The 20,993-nt window shown below is 45.4% G+C and overlaps 1 protein-coding gene across 1 annotated transcript in view; it reads right to left on the reverse strand.

Moving 5' to 3' along the window:
- Positions 1–20,993, reverse strand: part of LOC119179557 (protein halfway) — a 101,563-nt gene that overhangs the window by 33,405 nt on the left and 47,165 nt on the right. The window contains exon 7 of the mRNA XM_037430660.2: positions 13,164–13,227. Within this exon, the coding sequence (XP_037286557.2) occupies positions 13,164–13,227 (64 nt within the window). The remainder of the gene's footprint in view (positions 1–13,163; positions 13,228–20,993) is intronic.

A 20,993-nucleotide genomic window follows, 5' to 3' on the forward strand; every position in this document is an offset into this window, starting at 1 on the left:
CCCTATTCCTAGAAGCAGTAGTTCTGACAATGTAACAATTTATCGGCCTGTTTCAATTATCAGTACTTGCTCAAAACTGCTTGGACATATCATTTCCAAACATTTATTAAACTATATGAGTGAGCATAATATTTTATCCAACTGCCAACATGGATTTTGACAAGGTTTGTCTACAACAACCCAGCTCATCGAATTAGTCCATGACCTTTTGAAAAATATTAACTCACATGCTCAGACGGGTATGATTTTCATGGATTTCGCAAAAGCTTTTGATAAAGTGTCCCACAGTAAATTAATTAGAAAACTTGATGTTACATTCCAAAATCTTACAATCACAAACTGGTTTTCATCCTATTTTATTTCTGGTGAGCAATTTGTGGAAATCAATGGCACTAAGTCTCCTGTGTCAGCTGTTAAGTCGGGAGTACTCCAAGGCAGTGTCTTGGGCCCACTTCTGTTTCTTAGTTTTTTTATTTATAAATAACCTTCCGAATAAAATTGACGTTTCTATTAGGCTATTTGCAGATTATTGCATCATATACAATAAGGTCGGCACAATAGGCGACCAGATAAAATTACTCGAAAATTTACAGGAAATAAAAAAATAGTGTGATGAATGGCAAATGGTGCTGAACCCCCTGAAAACAGTAGTTATGACAGTCACTAGGAAGAAAAATTACTTAAATTATAATATTACACTGATAATCATGAACTAAAAAGAGTTGAACAACAGAGGTATCTTGCTTTCAATTTTACAAGTGATCTTCGCTGGAATCATCGCATAGATTATGTGTGCGCAAGAGCCACTGGAGTCCTATGGAGTCTTAGGCACCATTTGCCGTTTGGGACACAAGAAACTAAATGTTTAGCTTACAAAAATTTGAATGAACTAATATTTGAATACGTAAAAATTGTCTGGGATCCATTCTTGGTTAAAAACATATTAAAAATTTGAAAAAATTCAGCGTTTAGTAGTCCGGTTTACGTTTAATAAATATCGGTGGACAGATTCCCCATCTCAACTGTGTGCACTAGCGGAGCTACCCATGACTTAAGCTAGAACAAAACACAAATGACTTAAGTATTTTTACCTCATTATTAATGACCGTGTTTATATAAGATATGCTGAATATTTCGATATTTTTCATACTGAAACTTCTAGACATCGCCATTCAATGTTTATTCCTGCACCTTCTGTTTCCACCGATTGCTTTAATTATAGCTCCCAAGAGCTATCAATGAATAAAATTCGTTGAGTGATGAAGCAGTTTCAAGCTCATCTATAAATATGTTTTTTAAAACACCTAGTACATATTCTCGTTTGTAATTATTAATGCTTTATTTGTCTCTGCATGCTCTAGTGCATTGAATGATTAAGTTATTGGTTGCATTTTTTTTATGAATTCATCCTTGTCCCCTAATTTGTCACTTCCGATATTATTTGTTAACTATGTTCTCTTTTTAGAAGGATTGCTATGTTTTCATGTACTTTTTTTTCCACTCCTGTATTAGCCCTATGTAAAGGCTGACAGTCTCCCTAAGTAAATAAATAAATTTGTTAACTATGTTCTCTTTTTAGAAGGATTGCTATGTTTTCATGTACTTCTTTTTCCACTCCTGTAATAGCCCTATGTAAAGGCTGACAGTCTCCATAAGTAAATAAATAAATAAATAAATAAATAAATAAAAATAGATATGGCAGCATAATCGGTGGAAACAATAAATGGTCCTTCATGGAGAAATCAGTGCCACTTCTCAACAGCGTCAACAATAGTGAGGCATTTGAGCTCTGCAATGGCATAATTTAATTCATGGGTGAGTAGCTTACACGAGTGATAGGCAACCGCATGTTCTTCACCATTATCATCCCGTTGCTTCAAGACTGCACCGATGCCCACATTAGATACGTCTCAATAAAAAGTGCATAGCTTCTCGCAATAAAATATTTGTAAAATTGGCTTTTTAGTCAGACAATGTTTCATTTCCTGAAATGCTTGTTCACATGAGGAATCCCATTCCCATGGTGTGTTCGTCTTAGACAGTTTAGTAAGTGAGAAAACTATGTCACTGAAATGTGGCATAAACTTGTAGAAAACCCTGATGGTGCCTAAAAAGCGGTGAAGATCTTTCGGAGATTTTGGTCTTGGGAATCGCAATATAGGCGATACTGCACCGTGTGACACTCTGTGAGTCAGATATCCAATAAAATTTTGGGAAAAGTGGCACTTCTTCAGGTTGTGTTTTATATTCTGCATTTCTAGAGCCCAATAGAGCTTAGGTAGATACTCAAAAAATGTGTTGGAATACTTCGATATTTTCAAAGTAATTAACGACATTCTTCAAGTTTCTGATCACTAATTTCAAAGCTCTTTCGAATGTAGCAGGAGCATTTCTTAAACCGAAAGGTATAACAAGCCGCTCATATTGGCCATTCGGCGTGACGAAAGCTGTTTTTAGGATGTCCTCTGGGTTAATTTGGACATGCCAATAGTCTGAGATAATATCTAATGTCGAAAAATGTTTCGATTTTCCCAAGTAGTCCAGCACATCATATATAGGCGGAATAGGTTGGTAGTCGGGCACAGTGGTAGCATTATAGTTTTGATAATCAATGCATAAACGAGTACGTCCTTTGCCTTTTTTCTCCGCCAGAATGACAGAAGCCGCGTATGGTGAAAAAGATGGGCCCACTCCACCTTGCTAGAGAAATAAGACCACTTGCTTGGCAGTTTCCTCCTTGTCTGCAGGGGAGCATCGATACGGTGGTCTGTCCATAGAAACGTTGCTGCTGAAGACAATGCAATGTCGTTCATCCTCGATATATCCAAAGTCCATCCGAGACTTTGAGAAAATGTCCTCATAACTGTGAAGTACCACTCTCAAAGCAGCTTGTTGTGATGGTGGAAGATGCGGGATGTCAACGGATTGGAGCGGGGTAGTATTGGCGCTGAAGACACATTCAAGTTGAGTGAAAGGTTGAAAAAGTAGCCATTGTCCAGGCCTAGTAAGAAATCAGTCTTCATGCCTGGCAGAAGGTGTGCTTGGACTGCTCACTTTATGCTTCCTATTTCCAACTGTGTGTGTACAAGGCCCAAACTTTTTGTGGTTGAGGTGACTTGTTGGAACCTTATGCATGGATCCTTGAGCAACTACAGCTTGAATTTGCTGAACACAGCTTGAACACAACGTCACTGATACAAGTGATAGTGGCTCCTTTATCCAGAGTTACATTCACCAAGTGTCCATTCCCAAGTGCACTAAAACGTATCAATGAAGCTTTGGGCCGCCCTCTTCGTTTCCTTGCTCATCAGCTAGACCAGACACCATTTGACGAGGAGACTCATTGAGCCAGTGAAACTGATTTGGCAAATTACCAGATGGACAACTTCGACGCCCACTATGAGGAGTGCGCATCGAATCTGCGGGGATCCATCGTCGCGTAGGATAAGGCTCTCTTTGCTTTGACGAATGCTGGGAAGCATTTCTGTGGACAGAATCTTCCGTTTCAAGTGTAGCAGCAAGCTACTTGGCCGGGGTGGCAAGCGTTAATCCAGTGAGGCACCTTTCAATCTCCTCAGGTACACCGACGGTCAAGCCTGATACAAGACGGTTAAGCCTGATACTATTCGAATGTCCTTCAAGTCTGCGAGAAAACCTAGGCACATCTTCTCTTCAAAAAGTGGTGCCTGCTGTGCTGTTCTCTTCTGAGTCCGCAGTGTATGAACAAGCGGAACGGGTCACTGACTGGTGCAGCGAATCATGCTATCATGTTTGTTTTAATGCCTTCCCACGTATCTTCGGAAGCGAAAATCTCAATGAGGTACCAGCGAAATACTTGGAAGGTACCTTCCAAGTACTCGCTGATGCAGTCGATGCAATCTCGATCGGATCAGCTAGCGTTGTTTGCTTTCGTTTTTAAGAGACGCAACAACTTGTCCACAGGGACGTCATCTTCAGCCCCGGTATATTTCGACTGGCTGATCATCTTCTTTGATGGCCTCATGATACTGCTGAGATAGACCCTGTTGACTTACTGTAACGGATGATACATGGCGTAAGCCAGAACACCAGTTTGTTTTGACTTCTCGTCTTCCTCATCTTCCTTTCCTCCATTCACTTGTGAACTAGATATATATATATATATATTGCTGCATCCGAGTCTCGCTCAGTACGATGGCACAGTTGTCGAAAATGAAGCATTAAGGCAAGCACCACTTGTACTCATGCATCTTCAGCGTTACGTACCCGCCACCCAAGTAAAGCCGTTCATGCTTCTTTGGCCATGAAACCCACCTATCTGCCACCTCACCAATGACAGACCAGGGACGACGTCTTTGCCACCTTGTCATCTCACAACCTCCAAGTCCTTCGAATGCCGTCCAGGCCTCCTCAGCCGCTCAACATTCCTTCATCAGCACTGCGACGCCTGTTCACGCCAAGGCGTCGCATGGGCTTTTCTCGTCCGGGACCGCTATTAATGCTGCCATCTGTGTGGATCCTGTGAACTTGATTCTATCATCCTATCAGCCTCCCAGGGATGCCGTCCACCCGTCCTTGGCTATATGTTATGCCACCGTGAGTTCCAGAGCCACTGTGTCCTCCGCAGATGCCGGCTTTAGCTCGTCGTGCAGATCACCAACAGCACTGCGGAGCTGCTGCATATCATCGTGGAACTCAGCATCAGGACTAACATGTTGATAGAGTCGAGCTCCAGGCTGTCTCCAGCCCCCTTGCCAGCATTGTGCGCAATCAATGCCTAGTTGGCTAAGGCCATCTCAAAAATCTTTGAGGCCAGCCCACCCAAAAACCACCGCGAGCTTTGATGTTCTCTCACACAGCCCTCAGACCAACTGGGCTACTTGGTGTCGGCACACTCCGAGTTCTCGCCTGACGTTTCGCCTTCAGCCGCTTTTTTGGCAGTAATGAAATTCTGGGGCTTCCAAGACGACGTCTTCACATGGACTGAGACAGTCAACTACATGGACACCCCCCATGCTTGGCTGGGAGTCTGAAAATGAATAATTGCCATTGACCACCTTCGTGGTGTGGCCAAGGTATGGCATGCCAACGAAACCATCCGGTAGCTATCTTAGCCTAAATGGTGTGCCAAATCTCTTTCGCCCTCTTTCACATACCGGCGACCTTATCTCCCCAGATACAATCTCTACTGCGGATGAGGGCTTAGAGGCACATCGCCTAGACGATGTAGATCGGGCGTCCACCAACCTGCCCTCCTTTGGAGATCAAGCTCACACCTACTTCGACTCAGTCTTTACGACTGACAACTTGGACATTCCTGCTTTTCATTCTGAATTTCAGCCTGGAATTAACGATGTGTCAGTGTCTTTTGACGGCGTGCTCAATCTTATTTTAAACTTACATGACACCAAAAAATGATGCAGTCCCGATGGCATTCCGACAGCTTTCCTAGTTAGATATGCTCCTTGGTGTAGCTGATATCTTACACTTATTTTTAATAAATCTCTTTCCTCAGAGACACTTCCGTCCTCGTGCGAACGTGCTTCCATCCTTCTCTTATTTAAGTCGGGTAATGCTCAATTATTAAGCAATTATAGACCCATCTCTTTAACAACACATTCTTGTAAAATGCTAGAACATATTATTTTCAAACATATCATAGAATTCCTTGAAACGAACAATATTTTGAGCACTTTCCAGCACGGTTTTAGACGTGGTTTTAGCACCATTACTCAACTGACAGAATACGTTCATGACATCAGCAGCTGTTTAGACATAGCTGACCATGTTGATACCATATTCATCGATTTTGCCAAGGCCTTTGACACTGTATCTCATACTAAACTACAGTTGAGCCCGCTTATAACAAACCTGAGCCTGGCGTGGCATTCGTTCGCTGTATCCCGAAGTTCGTAGTAAATGAAACAAATTTTTAAAAAACTTGCGAGTGAAAACACACTTTCCTGCCCAAAACGGCCGTGATGCACGTGTTTCGAAGAGCAGAAGCAATAAGGGCGGTCTCGAGTTCAACTAAAACGGCAGGTTCCTCGTTCACCGAGGTCCGTGGCATAACCTGCATGAGGCACTGGCTCCAAAGTTTCGTCCTTCTCGCAATTCGATTCCTCCTAATCGCTCTAGCCGCGTATTTCATTCACAATGCCCTAATCCGTGCACGGTTCCACGGTGTCGGCATCATCATCCGCCATAATAAAATCATCGCAACAGATGTCCCACCTGCTCTCCCATGTCGAAGTCGATGGCGCGCTGCCACAAATCACCACTGCAGTGGCTCTGTTCGGAAGCTTCAGGCTCGGCATCGGGCCTGACATCGACGACGAAGTCGGCTTCGTGAAAACAGTTTCACATGCATGTAGCTGTCACCGCTGCCCATGAAATATTCATCATCTCCACAGCTGAATACCGGAACGTCCGAAGCGGCAAGTTGGCTGCCACGTGGTCAACAGCTATAAGCAAGCACTCCGCAACATGGCACCTAACGCGCGGATTATGCTCAAACCAAGCAGTCACATTTTCAACGTTTTGTTCAGAAGCAGGAAAAAGCGTGCAAGTCCTCCCGTCTGCCATCGTGAGCACACACGCACACCAAGTGCGAGCAAGATGTGCACACGCGACGCATATACCAGAACGCGTGGAACAGCTCTGGGCCCATTACTAGTCGGAAAACGAAACTAATTCGAGCCAGCGTGGCTGGCGTCGCAGAGCAGTGAAGACGGGCGAAGGGGTTGCGATCAAGAGAGGAGAGAAGATTTGCAAGAGAAGGGCAAGGAGTTGCGATAGAGTGAAGAAAGGGGAGGATACGGCGGGAGGGCGAGCTTGAAAACCAAACATGCGGGAACAGACAGGTCGGGTGGCTTGCTTGAAAGGTCCGCGAAACGCGCAACTCAAGCGTAGAAAAACATGAAAGAGTGCCATCGCGCGCAGAAGTCAAAGCACGACGGCCTGGATCAGCGCGCGCATCGGTGTTTAAGAAATCGGCGGCCGTAGTCAAAATATCGTTTTGGTGCGCTGGCGGGTTTGCGCGGCCCCACGATCTTTGATATTTCATGATTCATTGCCAGCAAATTAACAGCCATTTTTGCTTTTCGTGCTTTTGAATGTGTGCGGAGGGCATGCTGAGCCGAGTGCGAAGTGAGCGAGAACAAGTCCTCAACATGAAGCGAATTGCAAACTATCAGAGTCAGTGGGGTAGAGTACGTGCATGCACTAGACGCAGGCGATCAGATACAGCCGGTGGCCGATGATGTTGGCACATGGTCTGGTCCCTCTGGGCCGGCGATGCTAACGACAGTACCAGCGATTAAAAACAGGGTAGATGGCCGACCGGTCTTCAAAAGATCGGTGGCAGTGTGAAAACACGGGCCTCGCCTGGCGATGCGGGGTGCTCAGAGTAGCGGGGGGACAAAAAACGGGGAGGTGGGTAACAAAAAGCGGTCGGAGAGAGGGGCAACCAAAGGGGCGCGGAAGCAGGGTCAGCGTTTAAACGGAACCTGAAGGGACCAGGAAAATGTGTTCCGTTTACCAGGAGTTCCATTCACTGAGAGATGAACAAGTGTGGAGAATCCAAAAGTGAAACCAATTGAGTGAGTGGGCATAGTGGCAGCAACGAGGACACTATGCTAAAACGATGCCTTTTTTTGACGCAGCTCCTTGTCAGCCTGATCGGACCCTCGCTCTGCGCAAGTGCCGTTCCTGGTTTCAGCGCTGCATCGCCTTCTGACGTGCCATTCTGCCTGGAGGGTCATGTGGTCTTCGGTGGCGGCACGCCCCTGGACTTTCCTATCGCCCCCGTGCGCGATAGTTGCGACGTGTCCACCCGTGTGCCTTATCGAAGATTCCACTCCGCGCCCTTCTTCAACGCAGTCATCGATCTTCCAATCATCGCCAACGCAAGACATGCGACGTCCCGCAGCGAGGCTATAAAGGAACTGGCCATCAGCTTCAGCTTCAGTGGGCATAGTGGCAGCAACGAGGACACTATGCTAAAACGATGCCTTTTTTTGACGCAGGTATGTTACTTTTCTGACACGTACGTAGTCCGTAGCGATGACCGTTTTTTATTGCTGCTGCTCTGCCCACAAGTGTTTGTTTTGTCATGTTCGGATGCAGTGTTTTCCTTTAACAGTATTTTACTGTGTGGTGATGTCGAACCTAATCCCGGCCCCCCCAAAACTGCACCTGGAACTAATAACCGGCCGCATAGCACTCGTCCCGCTACTCGTTCATTCGGGAATTCTATTTCGACCCCTGAGCTCGGTGCACGTTCCCGAATAGCTGATTGTTCTATATCAGACAAACCCGATGTCGCTGCTTTGTTTTCACAACTGCTGGCTACTCAGCAGCAAATCGTAAGTGATATTGCTGACATTAAGCTCCGTTTCGACAACCAATTTGATGCACTCGAGTCTCGGGTATGTGCTTTGGAAAAAGCTTCCACGGGTTCCAACTCCAATTCTGCTTCTGTTGGGTCGCCTAACGCATGCATTGCCGAACTCGCTTCCAAGATTGATGATCTTGAGAATCGTTCACGGCGCAACAATATTGTAATTTATGGACTGGAAGTGGAAGCCTTCGAAGACGGTGGTTGCTTGGCAACTAAGATTGAGGCGTTTTTTACCGAAAGCTGCAGATTGAATGTCCTCAGATTGAACGTTGTCACAGACTCAGTAGACAGCAACTAGATCGTTCCCGTCCTGTTATACTTAAGCTTCTTGATTATCGGGATAAAATGACCATATTTAAGAACGTTGCAAAGCTTAAAGGTACTAAAATTTATATTAACGAAGATTTCTCTCCGCGAGTTCGCGCTCTGCGTAAAAAAATGTGGGACGCCGCAGCTCCTTTTCGTGATATAGGGTGTTCTACTAGTTTGAGGTTTGATTACATTCTAATAAACAAAGCTCGGTACTACTGGGATGAAACACTGAATTCCCTTGTCAAAGCACCTAGTCTTCCAAATAATTCCGATGCAATGCCCTTCCCGGCTGCATCCGGTTCGGAACTACGATCTTCTCCTGGTGAACCTTCCCCGGCAGCAGCGCCTGCTGTCTCCGGTTGACGTCGTCCCGGCAGGAATTAAAATTTCGTCCTTCTAAACTTAAACGCTAGGAGCGTAATAAAGAAATTGCCTAGCCTTCTCTCCTTTGTCTCAGTGTATTCGCCTCACGTCATCGGCATTACTGAAACGTGGCTACATGATGGTATCCTCGATTCCGAGTTCACTCCCCCAGGGTACACAGCAGTTCGCACCGATAGACTCGTGGAGAAAGGGGGTGGTGTTGCTCTTCTTATCCGTTCGGACTTAAAATTTGCTGTGATTACAGGCCCAGCCGACACCGAGTCTGTTTGGTGCAAGATTTGCCTCGAAAAATGTGCAATTGTTGTTTGCGTTTTCTATCGGCCTCCTGCCTCGAGTATTGAAACATTACAGATTCTTAATAACTTCATGTACGAGCGCAATTTTAGTGCGTCGAACTTCATTTGCATGGGCGATTTTAACGCCTCAGGTATCCTCTGGCCTTCCCTTACGTGTGATGGTCGCGAAAGTAATATTTGCAAGGAACTTATAGACTTTACAGTATCTTTTGGCTTAACTCAAATTGTTCATGGTGCCACCAGGTTGAATGCTGTTCTCGATCTTGTATTTTTAAGCTCCGACCTTTCGGATAAAGGCTTTGACTATGAAATAATTGATGGCCTGTCTGACCATCAGGCTGTTCTCGTTTCCCTCGCATGCGTAATCAGTAAATCGCGATATGTTTTCACTTCGTTTCCTGACTTTGAACGTGCGGATGACCTTTCTGTTTTAGACGCTTTGGCGGATGCGTACGATGACTTAGTGCTACTCAGCGCTTCAGGAGACATTGATACACTAACTACTACTTTTGAAAATCTAGTAAAATCATGCATTTTAGAGTTTATCCCTACAAAGACTAAAAAGAAAAACACTGATGTTCCCTGGATGTCCCGCGATCTTTTACACTTATCTCATAAAGTCCGAAGACTTCGGCGCTGCAAATCATCGAGCAATCCAGAAAGCATTATCAGGTTTGCTGAGGCCAAGAGAGAACTTCGAGAGCAGCAAAATATAGCTAAAGATTTCTTTTTTCGTGTTCAACTTCAAAGTTTACTATCCGACAATCCCCGCAAGTTCTGGCGCTCGGTCCTGCCTCGCGATGCTTCTTGTAATTCTTTCAAAATAAACGATAGAATCATTGATGATCCGGCGGAAATTTCGAAAAATTTTAACTCGTTCTTTCAGTCTGTCTTTACAGTCGACAATCTGGTTGTTCCTTCTTTTTCCACCTTGAACCCAACGTCTCCAATCAGTGATGTAGTGATCACTGAAGAGGGCGTGCTAAATCTCGTACTTAATTTGGACACTAAAAAGTGTAATGGACCCGATGGTATCCCCAACATGTTTCTCGTTTGCTACTCCCTTTGGACCTCTCAATACCTTACAATAATTTTCAATAAATCCGTAAAATCTGGAACCGTTCCCAGACCTTGGAAAAACGGCAAAATAGTACCTTTACATAAATCTGGTGACAAGCAAGTTTTCAGCAATTACAGGCCCATCTCTCTTACCCCTCATTCCTGCAAGCTATTAGAGCATATTATATACAAACATATTATTGCATTTCTCGAATCTAACAATTTGTTGTCTAGCTTCCAACATGGATTCAGACGAAGTTATAGTACTGTTACGCAGCTAACCGATTTCGTGCACGACATTTCTAGTAATATGGACATTGGTAATCAGGTTGACGCACTATTCATCGACTTTTCGAAAGCGTTCGACACTGTACTTCACTCTAAATTACTATGCAAATTAAATGCCATATTAAACAACCCGCAACTAGTTACCTGGATTTCTAATTTTCTTTCTGAGCGCTCGCAATACGTTTGTTATAACTCAACTGACTCCGACATTGTTAGTGTTAATTCAGGCGTTCCACAAGGTTCTGTACTTGGCCCGTTACTGTTTCTACTGTACATAAACGGTTTACCTAATAACGTCACCTGTAAAATTCGTCTGTACGCGGATGATTGTGTTTTGTATGAACCCATCGACTCTCCTGAAGCCCATTATCGTCTAAATGACTCATTTACTAAATTTTGTGAATGGTGTGCAACCTGGCAAATGAGTATAAATTTTAACAAATCTGTGCTTATGTCTTTCACGAATAGTAAGTCCCCTTCCTGCTTCACGTACTCGTTTAACGGATCCACCTTAAGAAAAGTAACAGAATACAAATATTTTGGTGTTGTTCTTTCTAGCAATTTATCTTGGTCTCAGCATATTAACCTTATCTGCACAAAATCTTTAAAAAAGTTAGGTTAATTAAGGCGAACACTGTCCCAATCCCCCAAAAGCACTATATTACTAATGTATAAAACACTGATTCGTCCTATACTTGACTACGCATGCCCCGTATGGAATCCACACAAGCAGGGTGAAATCGATAGAATGGAGGCCATTCAAAAAAAAGCTATCAGACTTATTTGTAACCGCTATGCTCGCTACTTTTCACCTTCCCTTGCCCTGTCTTCTCTTGAACTAACCACATTACGCATGCGCCGTCTAAAGGATTCTATGAAACTGCTTTACTGTTTTATTAACTCGGTCTATCGCATGTCCCACAATACCTACATCTCATTTGCCTCGCCGTCCACAACTAGAAGTAATCACCACCTTAATATCAAGCCTTACCATTGTCGAACTAACACATTCAAATTTAGTTTTTTTCCTTTCACTGCCGAAATGTGGAATCAACTGTCCGGTGATATTTGCTCCCTTCCACTGGAAAATTTTTTACTTGCCCTTGCTGATTTGCGTTAAGTGTTTTTTTGTTTTATTGCTCTGTTGATCTGTTTGTTTGTTTCATTCTGTAAATGCTCACTCCTGCCATAGCCCCAAATTGGGGGCTGCAGTATGTATAAATAAAAAAAAAAATAAATAATTATGCTGGAGGCAGTTGTTCCATTTAAGCAGCAGTTTCCTTTAATACATTTTCGTTTACCGAGAGTCTACTGTACTGACGCCTTCTCGCACTCTCCCCCGAGCATGCTGCTTTTGCCATCACCTCCACAACACAGTAAAGGCCGGCCACCAGAAACACATTTCACAGTCCATCAGATCAAGTGGCTGCGCAGTCGATTGTGTCCGGTGTGCAACAACCAAGGCTGCTCTCCTGACACATTTGAAGGGTTCATAGTGCTAAACAACATAAATACGAACAAATGCCCGTCTAACCAGCAGGCCAGCAATGCGTTTTTGTGGACCTACAGAGACCATTAATGGCAGTTTCCCATGCAATTTAGCAGTGTGGCCAAGAGTAATGTGGATGAAACGATGCTCGGGTGCAGGTGCATGCTCGGGTGCAGGCGCATGCTCGGGTGTAGGAGCATGCTCGGCTAGCATGGAGAGAGGGGAGAACAAAGTCAGATAAAGATCAGCCGACGACGCGAACAGATACTGTGTCTGAGTCTCGTTAATCACCTATATATATGTATGTATGTGTGTGTGTGTGTGTGTGTGTGTGTGTGTGTGTGATTAAGCATTGATCACAAAGTGAACTGTCTCTGAAATTGAATAAATACTTCTGAATACCATACAAATAAATATATTAGTTATATTTTTTCTCCTCACAAGACACCACTGCCATACAGTGGACCTGTCAAGCTAACAGAGCCCTTCCTTAAAAACTGAAATAGGGGCGGGCATCCCTGCCCTCCCCTCCCCCTTGATTTTAAACCCTGGATATATGCACCTTTACACACACAGTTTCAAGACACACAGTACATTCATTTGTTAATGCAAAAAGAATTTACCAACATAAAAAAATGAACCATTATCTCGTACATTTACTATGTTGTCATTTAAGGGCACAAGGTAATCCCCATACTGCCCATGCTTTTTTGGTCAATTTGAGGTACCGTTTCCTCAGTGACAAAAAGAGATATTCACATATTCCATACATCATTTTCTTCCAAATTTTCCAGCCAGCTTTTGCCAGAGAGTAAATATGGCATTTGTGGGTTTACAGAGTTGATGTTTAATCAACCCTACACACCTTTTAAGTTCACTGACCCAGCAGAAAAATTGCATGTGCAGTCTGCTCACATAAGCCTCTTTGACCTTTCAGTGGGAAGACGACCCTTACTTGATCAATAGATGAAATCTCATTGCCATGAACATCAAGCATCAGCAAACTGTCCCAGCCTTCCCTGCACAAAGGAAAGAAAAATAAGCAAGAAAATTAGGCATGTCGAGGCCTAAACATTCAAATATATTAAGTGACAATCAAAAGATAGTAAAAACAAGAACTCACGGCATATCCATGAAGTGAATGATGATGAGTGGGCTAAGCAGGGAGATCCTTTAGTGTTACCATAAACCACCCGTGACACTGACCACTCACACATGCAAAGGTATGACAAAGCTGTTTACAAGGCCTATCAGTTACAAATGGTTTGTTTTGTTGAGTTGTGAATTTCACTTTGCCTTCATTATTACTGCATTGTGGTATCGGATCTAGTCTAAAGTTGGTAGAGACGAGGTCTGGGCCCGTTCCCCTGATGGTTGTTTCCAATCATGCGATGTCCATCGTAGAACACATCAAGACCTCATGTACTCCACAAGGCAGTCGTTGTCCGTGATCATCATTGCCATAATCTTCATCGTCATCAACATCATCGCATATAGTGGGTGCCTTGAATGTGCTCAGATATGGGGAACAATGCCAACGCCGATGAACAAACCTCGACCTTAAGGAGGTTCGCCCCTAAGAAAAGATGATGGAGAACCCATTGCAACCAAACAATGCGACTTCAACAATAGTTGCATTTCAATTAAACACTGCTGCAACCTGATTAATATAATATATTCTGGTATCCTTTTAACCACCACTGCCATGATTCCTGCTTTCATTCTTGACAGCAGCATGGTTTTTGCAGAACGTCGTATTTGACATGAATTTATATCTGTATAGTTCTGTAGCTATTCTGACAAGCTGGGCAAGTTGAGCGGATTGGTAAAGTTAGTTGTTAGTGGCTGCACAGGGCTAAAAAGAGTCTCAGCTTCGCCACAGTAAGGGTACAATAAATTGTAACGAATGCAATATTGCAATGAATGTAATAGCAAAGCATTTGAATGTTATACAGTCGAGCACGCTTACAGCGAACCTGAGCATGACGCGGCATCCATTTGCTGTATCCCAAAGTTCATAGTAAATGAAACACAGCTTTTAAAAAAAGTTGCGAGGGAAAACACAAACTTTTTTGCCCCAAAAAGTCCATGATGCACGTGTTTCGAAGAGCAGAAGCGATAAGGGCAGTCTCGAGTTCATTTAAAACGGCAGGTTGCTTGTTCGCCGAGGCCCGTGGCATAAGATGCATGAGGCACTGGCTCCAAGGTTTCGTCGTTCTCGCAATCAGATTCCTCCAAATCGCTCTCGCCACGTACTTCATTCACAATGCCCCAATCCATGCTTGGTTCCGCAGTGTCAGCATCATCATCGGCGTAATTAAACCATCGCAACATAAGCCCCACTCGCTCTCCCAGGTCGAAGTCGACAACGCACTGCCATTACAAATCGCCGCCGCAGTTCGGAAGCTTCAGGCTCGGCATCGGGCCCGACGTCGACGAAGTCGGCCTCGCGAAAATAGTTTCACGTGCATGTAGTCGTCACTGCCACCCACAAAATATTCACCATCACCACAGCTGAATACCGGGATGCCTGAAACGGCAAGTTGACTGCCGGGTGGTCAACAGCTATGAGCAAGCGCTCCGCAACGTGGCACCTAACGAGCAGATTACGCTCAACCCAAGCAGTCACACTTTTGACGTTTTGTTGAGCGGCAGGAAAAAGCGTGCTAGTCCTCCCATCGGCCATCATGGCCACACATGCACACCAAGAGCGAGCAAGACGCGCACCCGCGACACACATTCCAAAACACGTGGAACAGCTTTGGGCCCTTTCCAGTCAGAAAACGAAACTAACTCGAGCCAGCGTGGCGGGTGTCGCGGAGCGGTGGAGACGGTCAAAAGGGTTGTGATCAAGAGAGGAGAGCAGATTTGCAAGAGAGGGCCAAGGAGTGGCAATGAAGAGACGGGAGGATGCGGTGGGAGGACGACCTTGAAAACCAAAACACACGGGAAGGAGGCAGGTTGGGTAGCTTGCTTGAAAGGTCCGGGAAACTCGCACGTAGAAAAACTTGGAAAGAGTGCCTGCACGCGCAGAAGTCAAAGCATGGCAGCCTGGATCGGTGCACACGGCGGTGTTCGAAGAATTGGCGGCCGTGGACAAAAAATTGTTTTGTTGCGCAGGCGGGTTTGCGTGGCTTCACAAACTTCGATATTTCGCTATTCGTTCCGCACAAACTAACAGCCGTTTTTCGGGCTTCCGCACGCGCGCGGAAGGCATGCTGAGCCGAGTGCTAAGTGAGGGAGAACAAGTCCTAAACACGAAATTAATCACAAATTATCACAGCTTGTGGGGTAGCGTACGCGCGTGCACTAGACGCAGACTATCGGATACAGTCGGTGGCTGACGATTGTGGCAAATGGTCTGGTCACTCTAGGCCGGCGACGCCAACGACAGTACCAGCGATCGAAAACAGGGTAGATGGCCGACCTGTCTTCGAAAGATAGGTGGCAGTGTGAATACACGGGCCTCGTCTGGCGATGCAGGGTGCTCAGAGTAGCGGGAGGACAAAGGACGGAGGGGTGCGTAACAAAAAGCAGTCGGAGCATAGAGGAAGGAAACAGCTTTTCTTCCTCCATGGGTTGGGGAGAGTGGCCACTAGAGGGTCGCAGAGGCAGGGTCAGCGTTTAACAATAAGAATGTACGGACAACTCGCTGATGCCTAATCGGTGGTCGAAATTGGTTTCTGGGGAAGTCGGCAGACCGCTGACTCCATTCTTTCTAATCGATCAGCGGCACCCGGAGATGTTAGTTGTAAGTGCGATTTTGTGTCATTTAACCAATGTATATTTTCACGGTCATGCGAATATTGTTCGATTTAAGCGAAAGGTCGTTTCAAGTGGGGCCGTTACATGTGGGCTTGACTGCATATAGTAAGGCGAGAAGCTAACTCCTTTAACACCCAACTTGGTATACCTGTGTAAAATATCAGTGTAATGAAACCTGCGCAAGCTAACCTAACGTGCTGTCCATCACTTCCGTGCCAACAGCGTATACACAGGTATAAGCTGTCTGTTAATGCCTGTCAACATACTGCATGTGCAAATGCACTTGGCTTATCAAAATACATACATTCAAACCTCATTATAACAATCAAAGCTTCCATGAAAATGTTTTGTTATACCCAAAAATGCATTATAAACGTATATTCCTAAATTGTACTTATAGAAAGCTTGTCTTCACTTGCTTTGTTATAACCGGTAATTCGTTACAACGGTGTTCCCTATGTAGAGATTTGGGTGCAAACAGTTCTGCCAGAGTCCCGTGACCCTCCTTTCATGGACTTGCCATAGGTCTTTTGAACAATAGAGAACTATCGATGGATTTCGTGTGCATGAGTCATGATTGTCGGCAGCGCTCACGTGCTTTCACTCACACCTTTTAAAAGATATGCCATTTGGAGCAATGTTATCAGCTGCAGGGCTTCATATCAAACCTTCACAATATCGGACATGGCAGAAACACTCTTCCGCTTGACTGTTCTCTTCTTGTCCTTTATCTTAACTTGCCTGCATGCAGCAGAGAAGAGATGGAGCAACGTTACCTCAACAGTACACACTGCCTTGACAATGGCAGTGTCCATTGTTGCCAATGCCAGCATGCTCTACAGCTCACTTTGCTCTCGCAGGCAACAATGCGGCAGAGCACAACACCAAAAGATGTTTTGTAGAGTGTCGAGCAAGCAACCACATCCCTTTTACGGGAGATCTGAAAAAAGCACCAAATAATAAGTGGCAATAGATGGTCCAGGACCAAGCAAATGCTCCCTTGACCAATCTGGTCTGGGGGGCAGGCACTTGTTCGGCATTATACGGCAGAGGAATTCAAGTGAAGGTTATGATAAAGACAACAGGACAGCGATGTTTCAAAAAGAAAAAAAAATCACAGCCTATTCACAAGGTCAATGATGATGAGTGAGCGAAGTGTCCGTCCGTGCATGCATTTGTCTGTTCCTGCATCTGTCCATCCGTGTGTCCGTCTGTCTGTCCATCCGTGCGTCCATCTGTCAGTCTGCCTGTCCATTCGTCCGTCCATCCCTGTACTGAACACTTTAAGTACCGCCATCTCTCATCTTTTCATTATATATTCATCATATACAAGTACCGCCATCCAGCAGACATTCTATGGACAAACCGGGAAGTGGCTACTACGACAACGATACAGGACATTCGACCTACGGCGTAAGGAGCTCCGCCCCTAAAAATAGCACCTGAGCCACATTCAGCAGCAACTTGACGGGGAATATGTGGCGACTGTTGTGGGCTCCCAGTAACAACAGCTCATCACTTGTGTAGTAGTTGAAATCGAATTACTCTGATGTGCTAACCCTTTCTGCAATATAGAATGATTGCTTCACAGATCAATTATACGATTGATTGAATGATCTGGCTTATCGGTGAAGGGGTAGAGCATGTTTCCGTGCTACGGTTGAAACCTGCTCGTCCGCACGTTTCTGGTAAAATGTGAGCACATGTGAGCATGAGACGCTGTGTGCGAGTTTCACGGACACTATATGAGTTCGCACACAGCGAGTTCACATAGTGAACATAGGAACACGAGTGAACATTTTTTAAAATTTATTAGCACCATTTTTCGTTCAACCAAACCCTCATTTAATCTACGAGTCCCGGCATTTTCTACATTTCTTTCCTTCCTTCCATTACATTCCACGATGCTTCCTCCAATCTGTTTCTTCCCTCTAGCCCAGAAACGCGATCTTGATCCATGTGTTCAGCAGTGCAACACTTTAGTTGCTACATGCAACAATGATGATTGTGCATTCATAGCCGAGCAATAATGTGCAAACGTGAATGACGGGTTACCTCAAGAACCTCGGTCATAAATAACCCTGCCATATAAAAAAGAACTGGTTGTTCACAAGCCCGTGACCGAGAGAGCACCAATAATTGGAGGAAGGCGAGTACATATACGCATGTGACCAGCGTACATTTGAGGACCTTATTCTTGCACATCAAAATTTCTTTCCTGTACTTTCCCTACCATCGCTTGCTCATCAACTGGCTTCTTGCGTATCAGTTTATGCCTTTGGTTTTTTAAATCTAGGTGAACTCGAGCTCTTGCCATACTACAGTCACTGTATCGGATCTTGCCAACGGCAAGATTCTGTTTGGCATCTCATACCCCAGTTGCTAGACTTTGGTGTAGTTGTTGCGAGACTGCCGCCAAAGTTGGCAGAAAAGTGTGCCCCTGTAGTTGTGGCTTCTCCGTGAGGGTTTGGTGTCATCCGTGATGCATTTCACGAGGGCGTGAGCTACGTTGGCCGTTTTAACTAACGAAATGAACGTAAAACGCGTGCTGTGTGCACTGCTGTGCAGTTAAGAGATCGTGTCTCAGAGCTGGGAAATCAACGACGCGTCATCCGTCGTGCATTTCGCGAGTGCGTGTGTGACGTAATTAACAGAATAAACCATACGTTGCAGAGATCAGGGTGCATTCTCTTGCTGTGTGTGCAGCTGTGCACTCAAGAGATTGTGTCTCAGTATTAGGGACAATGGGGAAACTGAAAAGAGTCGCAGCAAGCAATGTGCTGCCCCCCTCCCCCGCCCCCTTTTTCTTTTTTCACAGCTGATCATGCCGCGTCGATACCGCTCCACAACGGGGACGCTACGCTTCCCCTAGCTGTGTCAGCACAAGACATATCGTTCAGACTTGTGCACCTATGAAGAATAAACGTGGCGAGGCTGGATAATTGGGATACGTCGGATATGCTACAGCTATATACGTCTGGAAGGCTGCTTCATCGCCGCAGTTGGAGCGAATTAAACGTGACTCGCGCGTACCGCAAACCTGGACTGGCACAGCAGCGCACAGAGAAAAGTGATAGTGCCCCGACTTCTGCAACACGTTTTTCACATTCATTCCAGTAATCAAAATGACCAACATAGCTAACGCACTTGCGAAATGCGCCACAAACAACGCCAAACCCTCATGAAAAAGCCACAACTACAGGGGCAAATTTCTTTGCAAAATCTGTCAGCCATCTGGCAAAAGCCACGCCAAAGTCTGGCAACTGAAATATGAGACGCCAAACAGAACCTTGCCTTTGCCAACTACTTCTACATCTTGTACAATCAATGCCTGGGTGTGCGCACAGAATGAAGCCTACTCATTTTTAGTTTTTCCATTAGGACTCCGTCACGTCCACTTACGGTTAGCTCATTTTCTGAAGAAGGAGTTCAAGATCGGTAAGTTATTAATGTATTTACTCGCATAATCCTCGCACTTTTTTTAGCAGAAAACCGTTGCAAAGTTGGGGGGCGCGAGAACTACGTGGGGAAAACTTTTCACAGAAATGTACAAAGTGAAAAAGAAAACGAAGTGGCCGCAAATCAGAATTTTCAGGCCAGCAACTAACAGCAAGCTTTGAGAAGTACTAATTAACTCTTTCCTTACCGCGCCTATTCAATTTCGATCAATCTGATCGATGGGTTCAATTTGAAATTCCCGCGCCCCAACGCGCCGTATGGACATGAGGCGCCATCTGAAATGAAGCTCAGGAAGCACGCAACCCGTGTCAGTTTCCGTTTTGGTTTCCGGACACCCGCTGATTTTTGACCTTGCTTGGAAGATAAGCGAGCGCCTGGCGATAGCGGCAGCCATGGCGTCGTCGTCGCGCGCCGGGTCTGAAAGGAATCGTCGTATTTCTCGTGATTCTAGTGTTGTTACAGTAGATTTTTCGGATGAAAGTGGTAGCAGTGGCTCTGAAGAAGATTCCCTATCATCGGAGTTTAGCACCGACAGCGATGAGGCCCTCAACACACCGGGAACGTCATCGTCAGCTCGACGGTGAGTTTTTTTACGGGATTTATCGCGTTGTTGAGCGCCTGCGAGGGGACCGAGCGTGTTGTCACAGTTATTATCTCTATCCGCAGGGTCTCTACGTCCTATGGGCGCGATTCAATGCCTCCCGCTGCACAGCGCGTGCAGTTTTGTCCAAGACAGAAACCGGGAGTCGATCTGGGCATGGCGCGATGGAGCAGCGCTAGTCGGTTTCTTCGAGCCCTGGATTTCTTCTTGCTGTTTTTCTCAACGGAACTCGTCACAGCGATGTGCGAGATCACAAATAAATACGCCTGGGTGCACATTCTCGAGGAACCAACGTACTCGGAACGCGACGGATCGTGGAAAAATGTTTCCCCAGATGAAATGATGAAATTCATCGGACTCCTCATCTACATGGGGATAGTGCAACTGCCTCGCCTGCACCTCTATTGGAGCACAGCAGAGTTGTTTTCTGGGCTAATCCCACGTGGGGTTATACCAAGAAAACGTTTTTTCTCCTTCCTCGGTATGCTGAGCGTGACGGATCATGAAGCTACCATTCCCGCTACAGACGGCAAGCTGCATTGAATTGCTTTTTTACTTCGGCACATCAATGATGTATCTGCGCTCCATTTCCAGCCAGACCGTTACATTTCCGTCGACGAAAGAATGGTGAAATCCAAAGGCCGTTCGGGAATACGACAGTATCTTCGCGACAAGATTGTCAAGTGGGGATACAAGCTGTGGGTCCTCGCCGACTCCGATTCCGGCTACACAGTGCAGTTTAGTGTCTACACCGGGAAGCGTGAGACACCGAGCGTAAATGGACTCGCATTTGATGTCGTGACTAGCCTGTGTGAAATGTATTTTGACCAGGGATACACACTATCCATGGACAATTTTTACACGTCCACGTCTCTTTTTTTATACCTCCTGGAGCGGAAGACTCTTGCTTGTGGAACGACACGGAAGGATCGTCGCACGTTCTCTGCGGAATTGAAGGAC

This window comes from Rhipicephalus microplus, chromosome 7, assembly GCF_043290135.1.
Source record: "Rhipicephalus microplus isolate Deutch F79 chromosome 7, USDA_Rmic, whole genome shotgun sequence".
Taxonomy (NCBI): Eukaryota; Metazoa; Arthropoda; class Arachnida; order Ixodida; family Ixodidae; genus Rhipicephalus; species Rhipicephalus microplus.